Source organism: Dendrobates tinctorius, unplaced genomic scaffold (genome assembly GCF_039654945.1).
Source record: "Dendrobates tinctorius isolate UK_male_01 unplaced genomic scaffold, ASM3965494v1 ptg000370l, whole genome shotgun sequence".
NCBI lineage: Eukaryota > Metazoa > Chordata > Amphibia > Anura > Dendrobatidae > Dendrobates > Dendrobates tinctorius.
In genome coordinates, this window is record NW_027362036.1 from 6035282 (window position 1) to 6061002 (window position 25721).

General features: G+C 43.2%; 1 protein-coding gene across 3 annotated transcripts in view; it reads right to left on the reverse strand.

Moving 5' to 3' along the window:
* Nucleotides 1-10214: 10214 nt before the first annotated feature.
* Nucleotides 10215-25721, reverse strand: part of MMP24 (matrix metallopeptidase 24) — a 222999-nt gene continuing 207492 nt past the window's right edge. For all 3 annotated transcript variants that reach the window (XM_073562913.1, XM_073562914.1, XM_073562915.1), the window contains 2 exons: nt 24106-24372; nt 10215-11469 (listed from right to left, as the gene is read on the reverse strand). In XM_073562913.1, the coding sequence (XP_073419014.1) occupies nt 11132-11469; nt 24106-24372 (605 nt within the window). In that variant the 3' untranslated portion in view covers nt 10215-11131. The remainder of the gene's footprint in view (nt 11470-24105; nt 24373-25721) is intronic.

The following is a 25721-nucleotide window of genomic DNA, read 5'->3' on the forward strand; positions in this document are numbered from 1 at the left end:
ATCACTCCATTCAAGGTAATAATCAAATGAGCTCCAAGGAGGACCTGTGATCAGTTAAGCATTGTGACCTTTTGAACCCAAATCCCCCATGGGTAAAATCAGGACAGGACACACTTGTGACAGAACCCTCCCTTCTCTACGAGGGGCCATTGGACGTTCAGGACTGGGTTCATATGGATGAGCAGCATGGAAGGAACGAATCAACTCACTGGAATTAACTTCCGATGCAGGTACCTACATTCTTTACTCTGGACTAGAGATGAGCGACTTTGCCTTTTTTCGGGTCATCAATTCTTATTACTTAAGCTTGTCAACCTTAATTTACTTTCTAATAATAGTTAGGCATTGAAAACTGAGGGTTATTTGGCTAAAGTTGTGGTGAGGGTAGGGCTGGCTCCAGATTTTCGTGGACCCTGGGCCAAAGAGTGTCACTGGGCTCTTTTAACACATGCCACAATTCATGATCCTCTGATACGGCAGAGAAATAGCGGTATAGTACAATGAAAAATACTTCACTTCTTACATCTCATGACTGATATCCATTTTAAATTATCCAATAGCTCCAAAAATGGACAGTATATTACTCCATACAGTATTATGGCCACCGCATAGTGCGCTATACAGAGTAATGAATCATAGAATCATAGAATCGTAGAGTTGGAAGGGACCTCCTGGGCCATCTGGTCCAACCCCCCGCTCAAAGCAGGATTCGCTAAATCATCCCAGTCAGATGTCTGTCCAGCCTCTGTTTGAAGACTTCCATTGAAGGAGAACTCACCACTTCTCATGGCAGCCTGTTCCACTCATTGATCACTCTAACTGTCAAAAAGTTTTTTCTAATATCTAATCTGTGTCTCCTCCCATTCAGTTTCATCCCATTGCTTCTAGTCTTTCCTTGTGCAAATGAGAATAAAGTTGATCCTTCTACAATGTGACAGCCCTTTAGATATTTGTAGACAGCTATTAAGTCTCCTCTCAGTCTTCTCTTTTGCAAACTAAACATTCCCAAATCCTGCAACCTTTCCTCATAAGACAGGGTTTGCAGACCGGTCACCATTCTGGTTGCTCTTTTCTGAACTTGCTCCAGTTTGTTGATGTCTTTTTTAAAATGTGGTGCCCAAAACTGGACACAATATTCCAGATGAGGTCTGACCAAAGAGGAGTAGAGGGCAATAATGACTTCACGTGATCTAGACTGTATGCTTCTGTTAATACATCCTAGAATTGCATTTGCCTTTTTTGCTGCTGCATCACACTGTTGACTCATATTCAGTCTGTGATCTATTAGTATACCCAAGTCTTTTTCACATGTGCTGTCACTTAGCTCTATTCCTCCCATTCTATATATGCTTTTTTCATATTTATTGCCCAGATGTAGTACTTTGCATTTCTCCCTGTTAAAAACCATTCTGTTAGTTGCTGCCCACTTCTCCAGTTTATTTAAATCTTTTTGAATCCTCTCTCTCTCTTCTCTAGTATTAGCTATCCCTCCTAGCTTTGTGTCATCAGCAAATTTAATCAGTTTACCCTCAATTCCTTCATCTAAATCGTTGATAAAGATGTTGAACAATACAGGGCCCAGGACAGAGCCCTGTGGTACCCCACTTGAGACATTCTTCCAACTGGATGTGCAGCCATTTACGACCACTCTTTGGGTCCGATCACTAAGCCAGTTATGAATCCACCTAACAGTTGCCTTGTCCATTCCATACTTAGTCATTTTTTCAATAAGGATTGTATGAGAGACTTTGTCAAATGCTTTGCTGAAGTCAAGATATACTATATCTACAGCATTTCCTTGACCCACCCAATCAGTGATACCGTCATAGAAGGAAACTAAGTTAGTCTGACATGACTTATTAGTTACAAACCCATGCTGACTCTGTTTGATCACTTCATTCTTATCCAGGTATTGACATACATGTTGTTTAATAATTTGTTCAAAGATCTTTCCTGGTATAGAAGTCAGACTCACCGGCCTATAGTTGCCTGGGTCCACCTTCTTCCCCTTTTTGAAGATAGGAACAACATTTGCTCTTCTCCAGTCTTCTGGCACTTCTCCTGTTCTCCAAGAATTTTCAAAGATTATGGAGAGGGGTTCAAAAATTTCTTCTGCTATCTCCTTCAGTACTCTGGGGTGTAATTCATCTGGACCTGGAGACTTTAATTCATTTAGGTTAGCTAAGTGTTTCCTCACTATCTTTCTGTTTATAGATATCCTGGATTCTTCTATTCCCTTAATAGGACAGTGAATAACAGTTGATGTTACTTTCTGAGAGAAAACAGATGCAAAATAGGAATTTAAAAGTTGAGACCCATATATTTCTCCATACAGAATCATTGGTCCCATATGTTTGAAACAGTATATGATGAGCTCCACATAATGCTACAGTATATGTTGGTGCCCATTGAAGCTCCACTGTGTTATGGGCCCAAATAATGCTCCATATATAATGGGCCCCATTTCTAATGCTCCGGTGCATAATGGGCCCTGTAAATGCTGCTCCAGTGTCTGATGTCCACCTTTGGAATGCTCCAGTGTATGGTGGGCCTCATATATCATTCTCCAGAGTTTAGTGCTCCCCAAAAATAGCTGTCCCAACATTGAAAACAATTAAATAAGTCTCCTCGCTAGGGAGTCCCTGTACTAGTCTGGAGTCCTCGTCGTCCCCATCTTCCATCTCACTGCACTTGGACTGTTTAGGCAGAGGGCGTACAGACGTGATGTCATCGTGCTCTCTGACCAGAATGGCACTGTCAGGAAACGCGGAAGACGTCACGGCGGTGGAGCAGGGAGAGGTAAGTATTTCAACTTTGCAAGTGCAGTGATCCTAAGCAAGCAGGGGGGGCCCATTCGTTGGCGACGGCACTGACACAGGGCCCCTCATAGTACGGTGGTGTGTCTGGCGGTGGGTGGGCCCTCCCCTCCCTGGGTGGGCCCTTATGAGGGGCCCTGTGCCAGTGCCATCGCCCATGAGCATGCCCCCCACCTGCTCAAGGAACCTGCACTTTCATCTGCACCTTCCTCTTTGTCACCGTGTAAGGTGATATAGTATGCGGGAAGGGGAACCTGAGTTTCATCAGGGTCAGATTCTGGCTGTGTAGGGTGTGAGGGGAATTTAGTGGTCTGGGTCAGTGTTCAAGCAGAATCATCTAGCAGTGGCTGGGCATCAGTGCACTTGTGGCGCCCCCAGGAGTACGGTCGCCACAGTGGCATTACCTTCCTCCTAGGGAGTGAGATGTCATGCTTGGGAGCAACGAAGGATCTCTCTATTAGTTAAACCAGCACACAGCACAGTTCCCACTCCAGGCCAGCAGGGAGACCTCTGAACCTGACTGCTGAGGAACTGCTCTCTGTGGTCGGGAGGAGGTAAGTTAGGGCAGTCTGTGAAGAGAAGGGGAAGTGTGTGGATGTGAGAAGGGGAGCTGGAGGATGAGCAGAGTAAAGGCTCACTCCTAGCTGGAGCGCATGGTCGGAATTCTGGTCTCCGAGTTTGTAGGGACACTGACGGTCCTGCAGCAGATACCGAAGGAAGTAGCAGCTGTAAATGCTCTGTTCCCAACTAAGGCTCGGAGGCCCCAGCAGCGACGTGTGTGAGCCAGAAGGAAAAGGCTATGGTTGCCTGCCATACGAGAAAGTTCCAAAAGAGAGTCAACAGGGGGAACTTCGGTGAACTCAGTACTGCGAGTACCTCAAATAAGCGCTAGAACGGACGCCACACTACCTGTCTGCAGAGAGAATTCCAAATTTGCTTCCAGGCTGACCAACTCCTTCTCCATCTGTACTCTGGGTCCTGGACGGCACTTACCAAATACAGGTAAAGGAACTGCACGACTGTGTCTGTCATCTTTCTCCTGCGACTGGCGCACGGCTCTGCTACATCCTGCACTGCACACCATCTACCAACTCTTTCATCTGCCCTGCGACTACGGCCCTACCTGTGCAGGGCTTCTACATCTTAGCTGCACCACATCATCTGTCCCAGAGAAGCGACACTGCAGCGTGGGTCAATCTGATCAGAAACCACAGGTGGCGTCACGTATCATTCACCTATAAATGTTATTCACCCCTTTGCATGGACGCCCAGGGCCACGGAACGGGTCATCACCACCAACGTGACACATCCCTCTGAGACACCGGCCCGGTACCGATTAACCCCACTGCCCTGGCTGGCCACCCACACACTATGTCAGATTCATCTTGGACAGGGGAATTCACGATTTGACTTGCTAACCCAGGCATCGTATGTGAAAAGAGCTCCATGGAGTAATCGGTAGTGTGGCCTGCCACATCCTTCACTTTTGGTGGGGGTGAAGGACATAAGGAAAGGTTTTGATCCTGAACAGGAGCCTCCACTGACGACTCAGTCCTTTTATTTTTTGAAATTTCAGAAGAGGAGGCGAGAGAGCTGGAGGCTGTGTCAGCAATGTAAGCCAAAATTTGTTCCTGAAGTTCCGGCTTTAAAAGTGGCTTATCTACTCCCAGAAAAGAGAGCCTTCTAGGCCTTGTGGAGCCAAACGATGACGCAGGCTCAACACCTCCTGCCTTAGGTGCTATTGTGCTTTTGCCACTACCAGCAGAGGCACCGTCACCACCACCACCACCACCATCGGGACCAGCTGGCAACCCCTGCCCACTTCCATGGCGTCTTCCACCATACTTCCTCATTTTTGTGAAAATGTACCAAAAATACCACCAGCTATATGGTACTGTAAAACAAGGTAGAAGGTGTATCTACTATTGGTGAGAATTTGAATCTCACTATAGATTTGAGGACGCTAAACTATTGTCTCAGGCCCAGGAGAGATTACACCTCAATGTAACAGGCTGAAATTGGATGGTGTATGACAAGGTGGAGGGTGCCAATAGGATTGGTCAGAATTTGAATCTCACAAGAGATTTGAGGACGCAGAACTATTGTCTCAGGCCCAGGAGAGATTACACCTCAATGTAACAGGCTGAAATTGGATGGTGTATGACAAGGTGGAGGGTGTCTATAGGATTGGTGAGAATTTGGATCTCACTAGAGATTTGAGGACGCTGACAATGATGCTCTCAGTCCAAGTATGGACGCAGGCAGCCTAATAAGCAGGACTGCTGCAAACACAAAAGGGTGGAAAAATGAACGCTTGGTAACTGTGCAGAAAAGAGGAAGAAAAGTATTTTTGCTTTTAAAAAAGCAGTTTACACAGCAGTGTGCAAACAGCAATGCAGCTATCAGGGAGCCTTATAAGGCAGCCTAATAACCAACAGAGCTGATGCACAAAAATAGAGCCTACCCTGTCACTGCACACAAAGTGTTGTGTTGTAAGTGGAAATCGCTAACAGCAGAAGCAGTTTTTTGGTTCTTCTTCCCTGCCTAACGCTCTCCCTTATTTTGAATCAGCAGCAGCAAACTCTCCCTAATGCTAAGATTGGCAGAAGTAAGATGGCGGTCAGTGTGCATGCCCTTTTATAGCCCCTGTGACACCACACAAAGCCAGCCAATCACTTGCATGCCCTTCTCAAAGATGGTGGTGACCGATGCCTATGTCATCGCGTTGCCCACAGTGTGCGTCCTCCATCATTGGCTGAAAAAGGGTGCTGGAAGCATCTTTTGAAACGCGACTTTGGCGCTCTGGTCGCCGACCTCACGCTATGGTCGGGTTTCTTTTCATGAAACCAGACTTCAGCGAAAGTCGCCGACTTTTGAATAAGACCGACCCGTTTCGCTCAACTATACTCTGGACCATAACACCTACAATGCACCAAATATTGAAGAGAGTGGCGAACAAAATAAGAATCAACAATTCTTGCCACCTGAAACTCTAAATTACCATCAACAATAACAGGAGGCGGTGGTAAAGGTGACGGCTCCAAAGGCACAACATATTTCTTAAGCAAAGGCCTGAAAAACATTACTGATTTTATGTGCTTGAGGTAGATTGAGGTAAAAAGCCACCGGATTAATTACGGCGAACACCTTATACAGACCACTAAACCTTAGACCTAGTTTCCAAGAAGGAATCTTCAACTTTATGTATGGCTGTCCACCAGAAATATTATAATTCATACACAGGTCCAGAGCTAACAAACGTTTTTATCTGCCATGTGTTTGTATCTGTACCCTATAACCTTCAGGTTGTTCTGTACCACTTGCCATATATAAGAAAGAGATAAAGAAAATCGTTCCATTCCTGAAAATCCATCGCTACTGAAAGCACAGAACTGAGGGTGAAAGCGGTATGCACCAAAAAATGGTTACCTAACAGTGGATTCGTTACAATGATTGTAGGTGCAAACTCTGCAATAGCTAAAATGATCAATCTTCCTAATCATCAGAGATATAACATCTAAGGTACAATCTCTAAACTTTGGTTTAAGTGTCCAGTCTGGCAGTTAGTTTGAGGATGAAGCGATGAGGAAAATGATAGCTGAATCCCCAGCTGAGAACAAAATGCCCTCCAAAATTTAGATACTAACTCGGTTCCCCGATCTGACACCACATCAGAGGGAACCCCGTGAAGCTTCACAATCTCAGCGACAAACACTTGAGCCAAAGTCTTAGCATTAGGGAGAGCAGGTAAGGCAATGAAGTGCGCCATTTTACTAAACATATCCACCACTACTAAGATTACAGTTTTTCCAACGGATGACGGAAGGCCAGTAATAAAATTCATGGATAAATGATTCCGTGGTCTATCAGGCATAGTCAATGGTAAGAGAGACCCGGACAGACGAGTATGTGGGGTCTTCGAACTCGCACAAACATTACAGGTAGACACAAAATCAACCACATCTTGATGCAACGTTGGCCATCAAAAATGATGAGAAATGATGTGCAAGGTCACTTTACTACCTGGGTCACCAGCAAGAGTCGAGTTATGATGCGCCCCTAAAATTTTGAGTTGCAAATGTAATGGCACAAATAATCTCCCAGGAGGACAAGAAGCAAGGGTGTTCTCCTGAGCTTTCAACATCTCACTCTCAAGCTCACAGTGGAGATGACTACCCCTTCTTGTAAAACAGAGACATAATCATCCAAACTACAGTATCTCCACCAGGAAAAAACACCAGGACAAAGCATCAGCTTTGATGTTCTTAATCCCAGGACGGCAAGTAACAATAAAATTAAACCTTTTAAAAAAAAACAAAGACCATCTAGATTACCTAGAATTAAGACGTTTAGTGGATTCGAGGTATAGCAGATTTTTATGATCATTAATCACTGTGACAGGGTGGACTGCGCCCTCAAAAAATTACGCCACTCATCAAATGCCAAAAGTTCTCTATTGCCAATATCAGTACTTTTTGGCCGGCAATAATTTTTTTGAGAAAAAAGCACATGGATGCCACTTACTAGGAGATTGCCCTTGCGATAACACAGCCCCAAACCCCACCTCAGACACATCAACCTCAGCAATAAATGACATTGAGTTGCGGGAGTACAGGAGCCATAGAAAAGCATCTCTTCAAGGAAGAAGATGCCTATCAGGCGAGGTCAGACCACCTCAAAGTCTATACCTTTCTTTGTCATATCAGTGAGAGGTTTTACAATTGATGAGAACTTCCGAATAAACTTTTGAGAGTAGTTGACAAACCCCAGAAAGTATTGCAAGACTTTCAGATTTTCTGGAGAATTCCTTTCCAAAACTGCGCTGACCTTATCTGGGTTCATCCGGAAACCCGCAGTTGACACCAGAAAGCCCAAAATTGAACCTCCTGTATTGTGAATACACAGTTTTCCCATTTGGCATACAGTTTATTATCCCTTAATACCTTGAACTCCTGCCTGACATGTACCTGATGCGTCTTGAGATCGAGAGAGTAGATCAAAATTTCATCGAGATAAACCACTACAAATCTACCCACTAGATGACAAAAAATGTAAATGACAAACTGCTGAAAAACGGCACGGGTATTGGGACAAAAGGCATGACGAGGTTTTCATAATGCCCCTCAGGAGCGTTAAAGGCCATATTCCACTCATCCCCCTCTCCGATTCTAATCAGAATATAGGCTCCTCTGAGATCCAACTTGGAGAATCATTTAACCCCAGCAATCTTATTAAATAAATCTGGGATGAGTGGGAGAGGATAAGGATCTCGGATAGTAATTCGATTCAACTCACAAAAATCTAAACAGAGAAGCAGACCTCATCCTTCTTCTTATCAAGAAGAAGGCAGCCGCCACGGGAGAAGAGGAGAGTCAAATATGTCCGCTAGCAAGACTCTCAGTGATGTCATCTTTGATTGCCTGCCTTTTGGGCCCTGAAAAATTATATAATCTGGACTCGGGTAGTTTCGCTCCATGGAACAAGTTAACAGGGCAATTATATGCACGATGGGGAGGCAGTTCTTGGCACTCCTTTTCTGAGAATACATCTAGAAAATTGGACAGAAAAGAGGGTACGGTTTTAGTGGAAATGATAGAGATAATAGCACTCAGGTAATAATTCTTACAGAAATCACTCCACCTAACTATTTTTTCTCTGGACTGCTAGTCAACTACAGGATTATGCATCACCAACCAGGGAAGGCCCAGTACAATAGGAGTAGGAGCCCTTCCAAGATATAGCAAGAAAGAACCTCCTTGTAGAGAGCCCTTATGCAAAGGTTCACATTATGCACAATTTGAGTAAAACTTCCCTAATCGAGAAGTGCAGAGTCGATGACAAAAACGGGGATGCACTTCACCAGCACGCTACATGTGAGACTATGGGTCTGGGTGAACGGATCATCCACCATATCCGCTCCTGCCCCACTATCCAAGAGGATAGATATGGTCTCAGTTTTTGCACCTAAAAGAGGCCTTGAGCCGCAAAAAATGAAATGACAGGAGTAAATGTAAGTGAAAAGGCACAGGTTTGAGCGACTCCTTGAAGGAACGCGATAACAATCCCTACCCATTGTTCCTCACTCCCAGACGAGAGTGGATGAAGCTTAAAAGAGAGCTTTTAAGCTTTGCAAAAAACTACAAACTTATCCCGCTCCCCCCGAAAACCTATCCGGGAGGGCCACTTTGGGTTCAGGCTCAGTACGGCTGACTGCCAGACCCATGGTCTGCTCTTGCTGTTGCATAATCCTAGATGGTAGGTCTGTCAGTTTGAGAGACAGACTCTTCATCTGTTTTGCCAAGGCTGCAGCAGGACCCACAAAGAAAAATGTGGGTCGTGTGGTGCAACACTAAGAGAACACCAGGGAAGATGTACTAGGAAGGCCCTGGTGATAGAAAGATGGAAGAGGGGTCACCTCCTAACATAAACCTGAGTCAGATCCCTGCACTTGCTATCATCACTAGATGGGTACTTCCCCATCCCCTGTGCGCCATTACATACTTAAGCCCTTGCTGGCCCTGAACTCACCCTGACTAATGTGTAGACCAGCGAGACACTAGTCCCACTACTACAATACAAAACGAAAAAGGTAAGACAAACAAATTGGAAGAGACACAACAAATAACATTCCCCAGCTTCTCCAATGGGAAACTTTGCTGCTGCAACAGGAATGAACACCTCAGCTTATCCAGAGACTGGCTCCTTCGAAGTGGTCAGTATAGAAGTTCTATAACCGGCAAGGGATGAAGCTTGGAGTGGGTTTATATAGTGGAAAGGAGTGGTCACAAGGTGGTGCTGCTGAGCTCTAAAGCTGCAAGTTCACAGCCAGAAGGGAAAGAGTTCTTAACCCCTTCAGCACCGAATGACAGTAAATCTACTCCAAATCAAGGTAATAGTCAAATGGGCTCCAAGGAAGACCCAGGGGTCACATTAGGATATGACACACTTGTGACATTGGGTTCAGATAATGAAAATGAATTTGCAAAAGTATAAAGTGTATTATATTGAGAAAATGCTTAATTGTACTTACAACAAACTTTGCATAAATCGATAGTAGAGGCGAAAATTAAAAAAAGAAAAAAACTTTTGAAATATATCTTTACCCTCTAGTGAGACATTGGAGCAGCAAGTCTCCTCCCACCAGCGCAGAGTGGATTACAAATTAGAGATAAATCCTGCAAAAGGGAAAACGTGGGCTATGGATTACATAATGGTCAAAATTAGTGTTATTCTTCATGTATACACACAGGACAACTCATTCTGAAAAGTATCGTGAAAGTACAGTTACCCTTTAAATATTATTCTACCTCCTGTACCCGTGTGCCTATTTTTGTAGAAAAATGTACGTAAGTAAATGTAAGTGAAATAACGACCACATTTTTAAAGAAATGAAAGGCCTAGAGAGCATAGAGTTTATTATTCAAACTCAGGCAATTAAAAAATAAAATCAATAAATTAAGAAACAAATCATCATAATAACATATTACAGTTTTCCAGTATGAGTAGTTATGGGATTTAAATGTATTCGTACTAGTTACTTATCCGTTCTCTTACTTTTTGACATTCAGCAAAACCATTTTTATATTTTTTTGTTTTTATTTCACTTTTCTGTTTCTACATGAGTACAACATTTACCAAATATTGTCATTGGGTGAACATGTTTTTTAAACTCCATCCTCGGCTCGACAGCAAACCGAGGAAATCTTCCTTTTGCACCGTAACGACTATTCATGATTGCAGGCAAAGAATGCCAAATTCAATAATCTATATGTAACAACTTTATGTAATAATAATTCTGACCAGCAGGGATTGAACAAAAAAAAACAAAAAATGAAAAAAAAGGTGAGTTCCTCTTTGTGCATTTCAGTGGCAAGCCATACGGAGGAACAGATGTTCTTTAAAGACCTTCTTTGCCTTTGTGTGCTTGATCTCTTTCTGCTGAAATTGATTTAAGAAACAAGTTTGAAAGTATCTGACTTCAATGAAGAAAGCTGGTTTCCGAGACAAGTTCTCAGCTACAGTCATGTTCTTTTTTGTTTTTGTTGTTTTTTTTCTGAAGAAAACTCCAAGCAAGTTACTCAGTGCTCACAACGTGAACCCGAGAAAATGGCACACTAGAAAAGATACAAGTATGAGGCAGTAAGAATGAAAGAGGCTCCATTGTGTAAGGCCATCTCTGTATACCGTAAAGTCTTCCCTTGCTTGTAAAACTGGGACCGCCATCATCTGTTTCCAGTTTGACCAATGGACTTTGGATCCCAGCATCCTGATAGCCCTCAGAAAAACTAAAGAAAACAAAAGTGTTCCAGATCCTGTCATACCCATTCTTGCACTGGCCGTTTGTAGTAGGTAACGTTTTGTTGTACACCTTTGTTTTTAAATTGGAAAATAGTATATACCAAGACCAGGATGCACAGGGACAATATACAAGGGATGACCACTGCTATAGCATTTACGGTGCTTGGCACATCGTTTATTGTCACCATAATATCCACATCATCGTGCGGTAGGTGTCGGTCCTTGCTGTTGTCCACGTCTTTTTGGTTGCAGCCCATCCAATCTTTTACAATCGACCTTGGGTAACCCAATTCGACAGACAGCTTTTGATTATCAAATTTCCAGTATTCCTTTCCTTTATAGAAATAAGTATAAGCTGTGAAAGACAAAAAAATGCAGATTTATATAAGGAAAGGACAATCAATACAGGTAGTAACAGAATAGCTTTTTTTCACTTTTGCTTGCTTGCATCCACATGGAGAGAATCAATAGGCAGGTTGTGCTTAGATGAATCCTGCACAGGCACCTGTATATCTTACAGCGGAAAAAACACTTTCACCATTTTTTAAATGTTAAAGATCAGTAGAGGTTCAGGTGCTGAGACCCCCACCAATCGTAAAACAAAATGACAGACACGATTGCTCTCTTTGGTGACCGAAGATGGACTCCATAGACTTCTTAATGAAGGGGCTGTTGGGGGAAAAAACGAGTTATCACCTAGCTACAGAATACAGTGGCATGTAAAAGTTTGGGCACCCCAGGTCAAAATTACTGTTATTTTGAATAGTTAAGCATAGTTGAAGACTAAATGATCTCTAAAAGCCTTAAAGTTAAAGATGACACATTTCTTTTGTATTTGAGGCAAAAAAAAAAAAATAATATATATATATATATATATACACAGTATGTAAGTGTGTATATATTGTCATGTTTTACATTTCAAAAATTACAATAGGAAAATGGGTTCCCTGCATGGTTAGTACCTAGTAGCACCCCCTTTTGAAAGTATGTCAGCTTGTGATTGCTTTTTGAAATCTGCCAAGAGTATTTCTTGTTTGAGGGATTTTCATCTATTCTTCCTTGGAAAATACTTCCAGTTCTGTGAGATTCCTGGGTCGTCTTGCATACACTGCTTTTTTGAGGTCTAGCCACAGATTTTCAATGATGTTCAGATCAGGGGACTGTGAGGGCCATTGTACAACCTTCAGCTTGTACCTTTTGAGGTATTAAACTGTGAATTTTGACATGTGTTTAGGATCATTATCCATTTGTAGAAGCCATCCTCTTTACAACTTCAGCTATTTTACAGATGGTGATGTGTTTGCATCAAGAATTTTTTTAAATTTCATTGACTCCATTATTCCCTTTACCCGTGAAATGTCCCCCCCTGCCATTTGCTGCCACATAACCCCAAAGCATGATTGATCCACCCCAATGCTTAATGGTTGGCAAGATGTTCTTTTCCTAAAATTCTGTGCCCTTTTTTCTCCACACATACCTTTAATCATCGTGGCCAAGCAGTTCTACTTTAACCTCATCAGCCCACAGGACTTGTTTACAGAATGCATTAGGCTTGTTTAGATGTCCTTTTGCATACTCCTTAAAGTTGAATTTTATAGTGAGGACACAGAAGAGGTTTTCTTTTGATGACTCTTACATGAAGGCCATATTTGTGTAGGTGTCTCTAAACAGTAGAACAATGTACCACAACTCCAGAGTCTGCTAAATCTTTCTGAAGGTCTTTTGTAGTCAAGCGGGGGTTCTGATTTGTCTCCATAGCAATCCTACAAGCAGCTTTCACTGAAATTTTGCATGGTTTTCCAAGCCTTATCTTGATCTCCATTGTTCCTGTTAACTGTCATTTCTTAATTACATTTCAAAAAGAGGAAAGGGCAACCTGAAAACACTTGGATGTCTTCTTATAGCCTTCTCATGTTTTGTAGGCCCCCACCATTTTTATTTTCAGAGTGCTAGGCAGCTACATAGAAGAACCCAAGGCTGCAATTTTTTGGCACAATGTTAGGGGAGGCTAGATTTTTATAAAGCTGGGAAATTTGCATCACCTGGCCTTCCCTAACGATGATGATGAACAAGTCATAAATCTAAAAGGCTAAACCTTGGTCAAAGTTATCTGAGCCCACAAATCTCCAAGGGAGCCCAAACATTTGCATCGGCTCATTTTCCTTTTTGTAATTTTTAAAATGAAAAAAAAAAAAGACAACAACATATAAATTATTTTGCCTAAAATACAATGAAAACGTGTCATCTTTAACCTTAGGCCTTTTCGAAACTATTTTATCTTCAACTTGCATAACTGTTCACAAATACAGTACTTTTGTCAAGGGGTGCTCAAACTTTTTCATGCCACTGTAGGTGAAAATTTGTTAATTGGTGATGGTATTACCACGGGAACCTATACCAATCAGCAAAACAGGGAACCTTTATACTTGTTTAGCCCTGTTCACAAGTTATAATGTGTTGTAGGGCATCATCACAGGGACATAGGCAGACACAGAAACCAAACATAAGCAAACCGTACAGAAACCAAGAACAACAAAGACTTGTCCGGCTAGGCGCTAACTAACATACCATACCATTGACTCATGCCACCAGGGATGTATGAGGGTTTGACTTTCCATCAACTCTGCATTTAGCACATTTAATCACTGTGCATTTCCTCCTTAGGAACACATAATTTCTGTCCAGAGGTGGTGTCACACTGAAGCTTTTCCTTCTGCCTTTTCTGTGACAGTAATTCAGTAATGAGATGACCTCTATGCAGCTGATGAGTCCCACCACTAAATCCTCCTCATCACTTCAATAAAACCTGGCCCGGAACTATCATAAGTGACTCAGCACCTAAGCTGCTGCACCAACCAGTACTACCGGGCTTTTAATATCTCGCCCAGGTTATCTTTCTGGAATAGATATACACTCCGTCTAGTACTTTCCCTGTTGGTCACTTAAATAGCCCCCCCTTCGTCTCCAGAACAGACGTCTGGGCATTTTGGTCCATCATACAATGAATTCTTGATAATATGTCTGCATTGCCCTGTGATTTCCCTGGTCTACGTTCTATGGAGAAATTAAAATTCTAAACCACCTTGTCACTCTAGCTGCGTTTTTTTCCTTATTGTGTTTCATCCATATCAGCGGGGCATGATCTGACACAAATTTAAATCTGAAAAAGTAACAAGAAAAGCAGCACTCACCTGATCCTTTTTTCAAGAAGTGGTTTTAATCCATAAAATTGGCTACATGAACAGTGAGACCTGCCGACTACGGCCGTTTCGCGCCTTGCTGGTGCTTCTATGGGTTGATGGACCCCCTGACACCTGCACCTCCGCTAATACCAATGTAACCAATTTTATGGATAAAAACACATCTTTAAAGAAGGATCAGGTGAGTGCTGCTATTCTTGTTACTTTTTCTGATATATGTTCTTTATGCATGCACCACCCAGAAGAAATCCAAAAAGGCTATTTCTGAGGATTAGAGTTGAAACAACAGACAGAAAAAAAGTGACTTGGTGCCTGGAATAACCCTTCTTTATTTGAAATAACAAACTTAAATCTCCTAAGATTCTGCTCAAGTACAGTACTGGGTGTTCTTCTTCATTTACAGTTTTAGACAAGATGGCTTCCAACCTCCTATCTCTTTGACCTTTCCCAGCGCCTGCGCACTGCAGTACTTTCCTCTGCCCTCAACAGGGCAGAGAAGTATGCCTGCGCAAAGCGCTATGCCAAGGAGACTGCATGGATGACGCACAGACACGTCATCCACACAAAGCAAGAAAGAGTATGGCGATCGTAAGAAGATGGGAGGCTAAGGACCAAGAACAACAACACCCATCGGACCAGAATGCCTCACAGGTGAGTATAATAAGTTATTTATATTATCTTACACGTCAGGTTAGGTGCAGATATACAGCATTATAGAACGCTATATAACAAGTCTGAAAGGTGGTGATCGTGTCTCATATCGGTGAAACCTGGAAACATGTTTGCTTTAAGTTGATTCACATGATACAGCTGGTACGGTTTACGTCCTACCGATTGATGTACCTTATAATCTACTTCTCCAACCTTCTCTAATACCTCATATGGACCGTGACACTTCGCCATAAACTTGGTTTCAACTGTGGGCACTAAGACCAAGACTCTATCTTCTGGTTTGAAATTTTTGATTTTGGCCTATTGGTTATAGACTTCGCTTTGGGGCTTTTGCCGCCGATACACCTTTTATTGGCGGCAATCAACGGTACTTATTCCTCAGCACCACTTTTTAACGGAGCTGAGAAATAAGGGCATGAACCCCCCAGCGTCGGAAAAATGCATTGTAAATCAGACTTTTTTTGTGATCGCCGTTATAAAGTGAACAATGGCAATCACCTTACAGGGGACCATAGAAAACATCCCCAATCATGCTCTCCAGGGTCTCAGCTACAAGGGGAGCTGAGACCCTGGAGATTATGATCAGGGCTGTTTTCTACAGTCCCCTGTAACGTGATTGCCGTTGTTCATTGAATAATGGTGATCACAAAAAAAGTTTGATTTACAATTAATTTCTCTCTCCCCTGATATGATCTAGCATATCAGAGAAGAGAGAAATGGGGTCCAACGAGCCCCCCACCCCCGGTACATCCGCCATCCCCGGGCCCTCCTGCTCCATCAACCGGCCTTCTGTGTCGTCTTCCTGGAAGAAAATAGCGGGCAACAATAGGATATCTTTCCTATTGGTTCACTTTCATCACAGTGATAGACCTGATCACAGTGATCAAAATAAAAAAAATAGTTAATCAAATTTCTCTTCGTCACCCCCTTAGATAGATAACAATTGTAAAATAAAAAAATGAATTGAGGGTTTTTCAAAAGAAAAAATAAATAAAAAAAAAAGACGATATGACAGCTAGTTTTGAGCACAAGTGCTAGCTACTCGAGTTTGAATCTGGTGCTCTGGTATGCACAGAGTATTGCATATCCCCAGATGTATTATTTGGGTGTCTAACAAACACAAAACATGTGGGGCAGGGACTTGAGCATGTCACTCGAACACCCGCGTTATTCAGTGCACACCCGAGCGCCTGATACAAACTGGAGTAGCGAGCACTTGCGCACAACACTAATGAAGACACAGTCAATATGACGACCTAATGTTCTCAAGTTCTGTGTCGTACTTGTGGGTTCAAAATGCTTACTATACCACAGGATAAAATCCTTGAGGGGTGTGGTTTCCAAAAAAGGGGGTCAATTGTGGGGGGTTCCACTGTTTAAGCACATCAGGGGCTCGCCATCGATTCCAGACAATTTTGCGTTCAAAAAGTCAAATGGCTCTCCTTCCCTTCCGAGCCCTGCCGTGTGCCCAAATGGTAATATTCCCCAAAATATGGGGTTTCAGCATACTCAAGAAAAATTACCTAACAAATTTTATGGTCCATTTTATCTTATTAACCTTGTGAAAATAAAGTTTAGATCTAAAGTTAATTTTTTGTTAAAAGTTACGTTATTTTTTTCCACATTGCTTCAGTTCTCGTGAAGTACGTGAAGGGTTAATAAACTTCTTGAATGTGGTTTTGAGCAACTTGAAGGGTGCAGTTTTTAGAATGGTGTCACTTTTGGGTTCTGTCATATAGACCCCTCAAAGTCACTTCAAATGTGATGTGGTCCCTAAAAAAATGTGTTTTTTTTTATCTTTGTTGGAAAAATGAGAAATCACTGGTCAACTTTAAATCATTATAACTTCATAACAAAAGAATTAAGTTTCCAAAGTTTCTCCAAAACTGTGTTGATTTAAAGTTGGCATGTGTGAAATGTTATTTTTGAACTATTTTTTTTTATATAACTCTATGATTTATGGGGACAAAAATGAAAAGTTTGAAAATTGCAAATTTCTGGTTTTTCATAAATAAATGCAAGTCACATAGAATAAATTTTACCATTACCATGAAGTACAATATGTCCCAAAAAAACAATATCAGAATTAATGGGATCCATTGAAGCATTCCAGAGTTATTGCCACATAAAATGACAGTGGTCAGAATTGTAAAAATTGGCTTAGTCATTAAGGTAAAAAATGGCTCGGTCACTAAGGGGTTAATAACACTTTTTTTATACAGGGTAGCCTCAGCTTCCCAAGTTTCCTTCGCTATGTCCAGTAGACCTCTTGGGTGCCTCCCATACATTAACTAGAATGATGAGAAACTAGTAGAAGCATGCGGTACTTCTCTAATAGAGGACATTAAAGGGAACTTGTCACCTATTTTGGCCACTATAAGATGCAGCCACTGCCTTTCAGTGCTTATCTACAGCATTCTATAATGCTAATAACAACACCAGGTAGCATGATATTTTTAGAGGCAAAAGTGCAAAATTAGCAAAGAAACAATCCAAAAACAGGATAAGGCTCCAGCTCCATGAGAGATATAATAAAGGAGAAAGAAGGAGCATATATATAAAATACCAAATTTATTAAAGTCGTATCAAAAAGTCAAAACAGTCATAATAAAGTACATAAATAGATAGTACAAGGTACAAAGAAGGAAGAATGCACGTTTTGGCGTCTGCCTTCGTCAGGGGGTCTCGGGCACATCCTTGGAATCCTGCACCACGGGCATCAGGTATTGATTGGGTGTTTTTTGGACATATATCAATATGTATCCTGCCTTTAGTGCAAAGTACTAACTTTTATATTCAGCGGCCACTGGACCTATACTATTTGATATATGAGTCTATACAAGTATTATACATTGTTTATCTTTTGTATTGTCACTTTCTATGGTGATATGTCCAAGCCCTTTAACTACATTGGCACTTTCTAATCATATATGCATCTCATTCTTTGATGCTGCTGTTAACTTACATATCCACTTTATAGTAGGATTCGTACTGTATTGTGAATTTCCATATGCCCCGGTTTATTTTCTTGCATTCTGGCACATCATTAATATATCTATATTGTTATTCGTAGGGGTTTCTGTAGCTGCGCAGCAGAGATCCCGAACCTTGCATTCGGCAGTCTCCCATTCCTCTCCGGCCGCAGAGGAGGCTGCTCAGCAGACTCGTCGATCCAGGTGCTCTGCTCAGACCAGCTCTGTAGGTTTGTTTGCTGCTGCCACCTCTGGTCTAGCTATAGCAACGCATGCTGGTCAGCAGCGAGCTACTCCAGGGACTAAGTCCTCCTTTCAGTCCACTGAGCATGCTCTTGGAACGATCTCTCATTGGAGATCCGAGGTTACATGCTCAGGTCCTTCTCCAGCTCGGATTGGACCATCAGGAAGATCAGGAAGGTCCCGGAAGGACGCTGCTATAAAAGAGCCGCATGGCCATGCGCTAGTATAGACTAATACTCATGGTGTGTATGATGATGGATGCATGTATCTGGTGACTGACTCATTGGAAACCCCTACCCTTGGTTGTGTTTGTCATTAGGGATTCGGAGTTAGAGTCAGCGCCAAAAGGTGGCTGTGCTCACGCCACTGTGCTCCAAGTCATAGCACTCTTCTTAGCGCCATATTGTGCATTTCAGCACAAGGCAACTCAGTACAGTACTGCAGTAAGTAGCAGCAAATACCAGTGCGGCGCCGTGTGCAGGTCATGCGCTTTCCGTGCCCTAGTCAGGGAGGTTAGTGGCGTCCGCCAGAGCGGTGCAGTCTACACTGAGTGCGCGTTTCCTCCAGCTATTGTCCTGCTGGCACCGCAGCCGTGGTGCTGAGCTCTAGCGTGTCTAGAGGGACTTTAACCCAGTGTCTCAGGGGCAGAGTCCTGTGACTATACGCTAGCGCTCACACTGCCGAGCTCTGTGAGTACAAACAGGCTACGGCATTTATTATTTGGCGGTTGTGCGGCTTTGTGAGGTAAGAGTCCGCCTCTGTACACACTGGGTGAGGTTAACCCCGTGTGTCCCTTTATTATCCCGCCATATCACGTTTGCCATTACCCAGCAGCAGTTAACACCTCTGCACGGTGGACCCCGGGCTGCGAACGCACCTAAATACCATCTTTATTATTTGGTGCATTCCACCAGCCCCTAACATATATTTGCACATAATATTCAGATTTTATTTACTTACCTTTGTGGCTCATTTACTTTTATCTTATGGTATTTTGGCCAACGATTGAATACAGCCATATTACATCTATGTGCAATATAGTGGTGCTATATTGATTCCTAGTATTGCCGTTTCCTTTTTGGTATTTGTGTTCCCACCACTTTCTGTATGTAATTAAATTTTGTGAATAAAATATTTATTTTATTTTAAATATTGGACATTTTTTTCAGATTTCTTCGTAGTAGACATTACACTAGGTGTGGACCCAGCAAGGACCCCCGACACGCGTTTCGCCAAGAGTGCAGCAGCTTTCTCAAGGGGATGACTCTTTGCCTGGGAATCAGTATATGCTGCTGCCGGTATAGCACATTGGGCTTGGGGGTCTTGGTTGGGTTCACACCTGGTGTCCTGTGCCTGTTGTATTTTTACTTTGGTCCTAGCTGCCCCATCTTTGATCTGTATACTTGCCATGTTATTTTACATGGCCATAAGTACTTTTTGACTTACTTTAGGGGCCACTTTGTACCTGGTTATTAGCACATTTTGATGGCACCGGACATTGGGACTTTCCCTCAATTTTTCCTTACTTCTTTGTATCTTGTACTGTCTATTTATGTACTTTATTATGAATGTTTTGACTTTTTGATACATCATTAATAAAATTTGGTATTTTATATATATGATCCTTCTTTCTCCTTTATTATAGCATTCCATAATGCTGTAGATAAGCCCCCGGTCCGACCTGCAAGATAAGACAAATAAGTTTTATTACACCCACCCTGGGGGGCGGTCCAATGGGTGTCGCAGGTCTGGGTCCGGTGCCTCCCATCTTGTTGCGACGACACCCTCCTGCTTGCTTTCTCGCTCCCGGCATCGCACTTATACACAGGTGTACTTCTCTGCCCTGTTGAGGGAAGAGCAAAGTACTGTAGTGTGCAGGTGCAGGGAAAGGTCAGAGAGGCTCAGTGCCTGCGCACTGCAGTACATTGCTCTGCCCTCAACAGGGCAGAGAAGTACGCCTGCGCAGAAGTGCGATGAAGCAAGCAGGAGGGCGTCGTCGCAAGAAGATGGGAGGCGCCGGACCTGGACCTGCGACACCCATCGGACCGGACCGCCCCCCCAGGTGAGTGTAATAAAACTTTTCCTTCACTTGCAGGTTGGATCGGGGGATTATCTACAGCATTATAGAATGCCGTAGATAAGCCCTGAAAGGCAGCGGCTGCGTCTTATAGCGGCCAAAACAGGTGACACGTTCCCTTTAAATACAGTAAAAGATAATCCCAATCACGTCCGGCTTTTTCCACTACTTTTTTTTTAACATGGACTTTAGTGTCTTATTGAAACTCTTGACTAGTCCATCCATTTGAGGCTGCTATACTGAAGTATGTATGTGTGACATCTTCAGCATTTGGTACAGCTCCTTCATTACCTTTGACATGAAGGGTGTGCCTTGGTCAGTAAAAATTTCATTCTGAATCCCAGTCCGAGAAAACATAAAAAATAATTCATGGGTGATACTTTTGAATGCAGTATTTCTTAGGGGTACCGTTTCAGGACAGTGAGTGGCATAATCCACTACGACAAGGATATATTGGTGCCCCTGTGCTGATTTACAATTGGCCCCATAAAATCCATCCCAATCCTCTCAAGCGATATTTCAATGATGGGAAGCGGTACTGATGGGCTGTGAAAATGGGTCATGGGCACCGTTAATTGGCATACGGGGCAGGACAAAGGCTAGTTTCACACTAGCGCTTTTGAGCGCAGCGACAGCCTGCGCACGGCCGCCGCTAAGCCCCGCCCCCTGCCGCGCCTCCGCCGGTAGCTCCGCCTACCGGCGCATGACGCTGTATGCGTCCCCTATCTTTATCACTGGGGGAGCAGGCCGTGCGCAGTATGCGTTTGGCGGCGTATGCTTCCTCTTGACGGTGCGCCGACCTGCACCAAAAGCAACCTGCTGCAGTTTGGTTGCGCTCGGCGCACTGTCAAAAAGCCGCATGCGCCGCCAAACTCATACTGCGCATGGCCTGCGCCCCCAGTGATAAAGATATGGGACGCAGGACGCATGCAGGGTCATGCGCCGGTAGGCGGAGCTACCGGCGGAGGCGCGGCAGGGGGCGGGGCTTAGCGGCGGCTGTGCGCAGGCCGTCGCTGCGCTCAGAAGCGCTAGTGTGAAACTAGCCTTACTGTGTCATCCTTCAATTGAGCCATACCAAACTTATCACATATTTCCTCTACATCAAATATCACTGGGGAGAATTTCGTCTTCTCCAGCAAAGCCTTGCAAGAGAGAATTTTCATCCTCTTCCCCTAGGTCGGTACTGAGACTACCCTCAGCGTCTGTACCTTTCTCCCAAAAACAAGTGGAAATCGCAGCTCAAGATTACATTATGCATATGGGCTTTTACTACCCCCGCTTTATAATTCATTATCCCATATGATGTCTCTATCTCTATTTTCGAGAGGGCCACAGGATACATTCTGGTGTAACCATGGATACACACCAAACTTTTGAAACTGTTGGGTATATGACCCATGGGTATGAGGCTGTCATGTACTAGTGTCACGAGATTACCTGAGTCTAGTAGGTGACTGACAGGAAAATCATTCAGCCTGATTACACATACTTGTGTTTCAGTCCCTAGTCCAGTGTGGACAGGACAGGAAAGAGTGGCAAACAGGGACTGGCGCCGCCGATGTCACATTCCAAAGGCTCTGGGCCTAATGGACACTGAGCTATGACATAACCAAACTCATGACACTTCCAACACTGGACCAGTCAGTTTTTTAAAGAAAGAGTTCCCACCAGGACCGGGATTTTTCCTGGTAGGCCCCGGTAGGGACATCTCTGACTGAGAGTAGATCGACGTCTCCCTGCGGATGACGGGTTAGGGAAAGAGTCCTGGAGATTTTCCTCCATAGCGACAAATCTCTCTGCCAACTTCACTAGATGATCCGCACTCTGGGGATCACCATGACCGACCCAGTGCTGTAGTTTACTGGGAATGCCCCGGGAAAAAAGGTTGATAACCATCTGCTCCATGATCTGTGCAGGCAGGAAGACATTGGGTTGCAGACATTTCTTTACCAGATGAAACAAATCAAACATTTGGGACTGAGGAGATTTATCTAACCGGTATTCCCAGACTGCACCGTGGCCGTAATCCCTAGGTGAACAAGAATCATAGCTTTAAGTTTTGCATAGTCTTGCACGTCTTGCTCACTAAGGTCATGATAGGCTCTCCTACCAAGTAGGGCGCAAGCATACCCACCCACTCTCTCGTGAGGAGCTGCTCCTGTTGGGCCGACCCTTCAAAAATAGTGAGGAATGTCTTCACATCACCATCTGGAGTCATTTTTTTGCAGGGAGCATTGGTTTGATACTGGGCCTGGCTCTGCTGCTCCAAGGCTCGCTCCTGGGCCAGGCGCTGTTGCACCAAGGCTTGCATATGGGCCTGTACCAGAGTTTTAATGTCTTCCTCCATAATGTAGGCTTGTGACTGCACTCAGGACATCAACAGGACATTCCCCAAATTGCAGGGTATACGAACCTTCAGGAGCCCGCTGACTCCCCACAAATGCTTCTTGCTTCCAGGAGTTCTTGTGAACCCAATTGACAGCAACAGCAGAAGGCAACCCTTACTGTACCTTTATTTGTCACACATTTGCCCTTTGCAACCTGCATACTCCACGATATTGTAACGCGGTAGGGTGTTGTTCGGCATCGTGCCAGTTACATAGGTAGACACAGTCCATATAAAGAAAGTGTGGGGCTTTATTTTCAGCCAAAAAGGTAACAAACCATACAGAAACTAAAAACAACAAAGACTAGACTGGCTAAGCGCTAACATACCGAACCGCTGACTCACGCTACTAGGAATATATGAAGGTTTGGCTTTCCAGCAACTCTGAATTTAGCACATTTCATTGTTGTGCATTTCCTCCTCCGGAACATGTCAGGTCAGTCTGGACTGTCACACTGAAGCTTTTCCTTCAGTTGTTTCAGTCTCTGTAATGAGACGACCTCTCTCAGTTGAGCTGGCTAAGCCTCAGCAAAACCCTTACTGGAGTGAGAGTGATGAGTCCCACCACTAAATCCTCCTCATCACTCCAATAAAACCCAGCCCGAAACAATCATAAATAAGCAGCTCGGCACCTAAGCTGCTGCACCATCATCACGAGCAGCTTGACTATCAGGGAGAGATATACACTCCGTCCAGTACCTTCCCTGTCAGTCGCCTAAAATGGTTCAGTATTTGGTCAGTATTTGTAAGCCAAAACCAAGAAGGGAACAATCAAAGGAAAAATATAATAGATACATGTCACCACTTCAGCATTTTTTACCAACTCCTGGTTTTGGCTTACAAATATTGATGTAATATACTGAGCTCATGAACCTGGCCGTAGACTAGTGTCTACATTCATTCTCTATGAGGCTAAAGATGGCTGCACTCAGCTTTGTCCGGCAGCCTCTAGACATTGCCACACCTGTCGCGCCATTCTGTAATGGGGATAAAAGTTCCCCATCAGGAAAAAAGATTATGAAATTTGCCAATTGGTGCAGGTCCCAGGGGTCCTACACCCACAAATCATCAAGATATCACTTATCCTTTGTTTTAACAGGATTGCCCCTTTAAGAGCATGTTTAGTCTTGGATTAGACCAACACTCCGCTGTTTTAACGACCCGTTTGTGTTAGGTGTATTCGCAAGGACAATGTTCTCCCCCAAGTGCAGTGTCTGAAAGACATATTTACATACACATATAGGCTTGTTTGTCACTGTAGAGTGGGATGTGAGAAACTCCATATCATAAATACACCATAATCATAAACTGTGTCCTATGTATACCTTCACCCTTTCTCCTAGTAGACAAATGCACAATTATCTTTTATATCTATTTCCCATACTGATTCTTCTGAGTATTCTGTTGGTCTTGTTGAGTGTAGTTATATTGCAATACTTACTCCCTTCTTTGCTCACAAAGGCTCCTTGAGGTGCTTCTGGGATTCCTTTCCAAACAGTTATTGATTTAGGGTAACCTGGATCAGCTGTCCTCTTCTCTTCATTGTATCGCCAATATCTGTCCCCTTTGAAAAAGTATGTTTTGCCAACTGGCTCCCATCTCAATGCAGTGTCGATACCTTCCCGTGGGAGACAACTTCCCAACTCCACCAAACTGTGTGGATACCCCGGTTCAGCTGTGACTTCTTTGAAAACCCAGTATTTGTCTCCTATATTGGGAGAGGAAAAAAAATAATTATTTCATGACCTATCTGTTATGTTTTATTGGCCATTTCACAAAAAATGTTTATAGAAAAAATTATAAAGGTGTGCAGTGGTATGTAAAAATTTGGGCACCCCTTGTCAGAATGACTGTAAGGCTATGTGCACACACTAGCATTTTTAAACGCTCAGGAAAAGGATCCCCTTCCCAGAAATCACGCGTCTTTTTCCGCGCGTTTTTTGCGCGATTTTTTACGCGATTTTGACGCGGTTTTTGACACGCGATTTCTGGGATCATTGGGGATGGCTAAAAACGCTCAGCAATGCGGAAATTAATGAGCATGCTGCGTTTTTAGCCGCTAAGCAATTCCTGAGCGGTTAAAAACGCATGCATTGGCACAGAAAGCCAAAAACGCATGCTAATTAATTGGATGCATCTTTTAAGCGTTTCTGCAGTGTCTGAGCCGGCTCAAACGCTGCGGAAACGCTTAAAAAAATGCATCGTGTGCACACAGCCTTATTGTGAACAGTTAAGCAAGTTGAAGATGAAATGATCTCTAAAAGGCTTAAAGTTAAAGATTATACATTTCCTTTGTGTGTAGGCAAAAAAAATAAAAAGATATTATATATATATATATATATATAAACAACGACAAAGCTTTGTCGTTGTTCACATTTGTATGGATGGACTCCTACATCCAGATCCAGGCACAACGGAGTTAACCAGGTCAGCTGAGGTTCCAGGTGGTTCACAGGAGTGAGCTGGTCTACATTGTTGGATATATATATATATAGTCATATTTTACATTTTAAAATTTATATTAGGAAAATGAGCCGATGCAGAAGTTTTGGCACCCTGCATGGTTAGTACCTAGTAGTCCCCCCTTTTGAAAGTATCTCAGCTTGTAAATAGATCTGGACGAACCCGAACAGTAAAGTTTGGTGTCTGTGCCGAACATCTACTGTTTCGGGCACAGATACCAAACACGGCCTTCAACAAGAAGTACTTGTCGAGTGACATCAAGTCCATGGCTTAGTAATGGAGAGGTGTCTATAAAGTCTTTTTTTTTTTAAATAAAACAAAACTCATTTTACTTTTTTATTTAAAAAAAACAAACACAGTTATACTCACTTAACATCCATTCCATTGAAGTTCTTGTCTTCTGTAATGTAACAAAAATAAAAAACAACCATATCCCTCATCTGTCCATTGTTCTGTCCCACGCTGTAATCCATATCTGAGGATAAACCGTTTTCAACCGGGATGGTGCCAAAATGTGACCGTCCAGGCTGAGAATCACTGATGAATGAGCTGCTGCTATTAGTAATTAGCAGCAGCAGGCCTTGATGGGAGCAG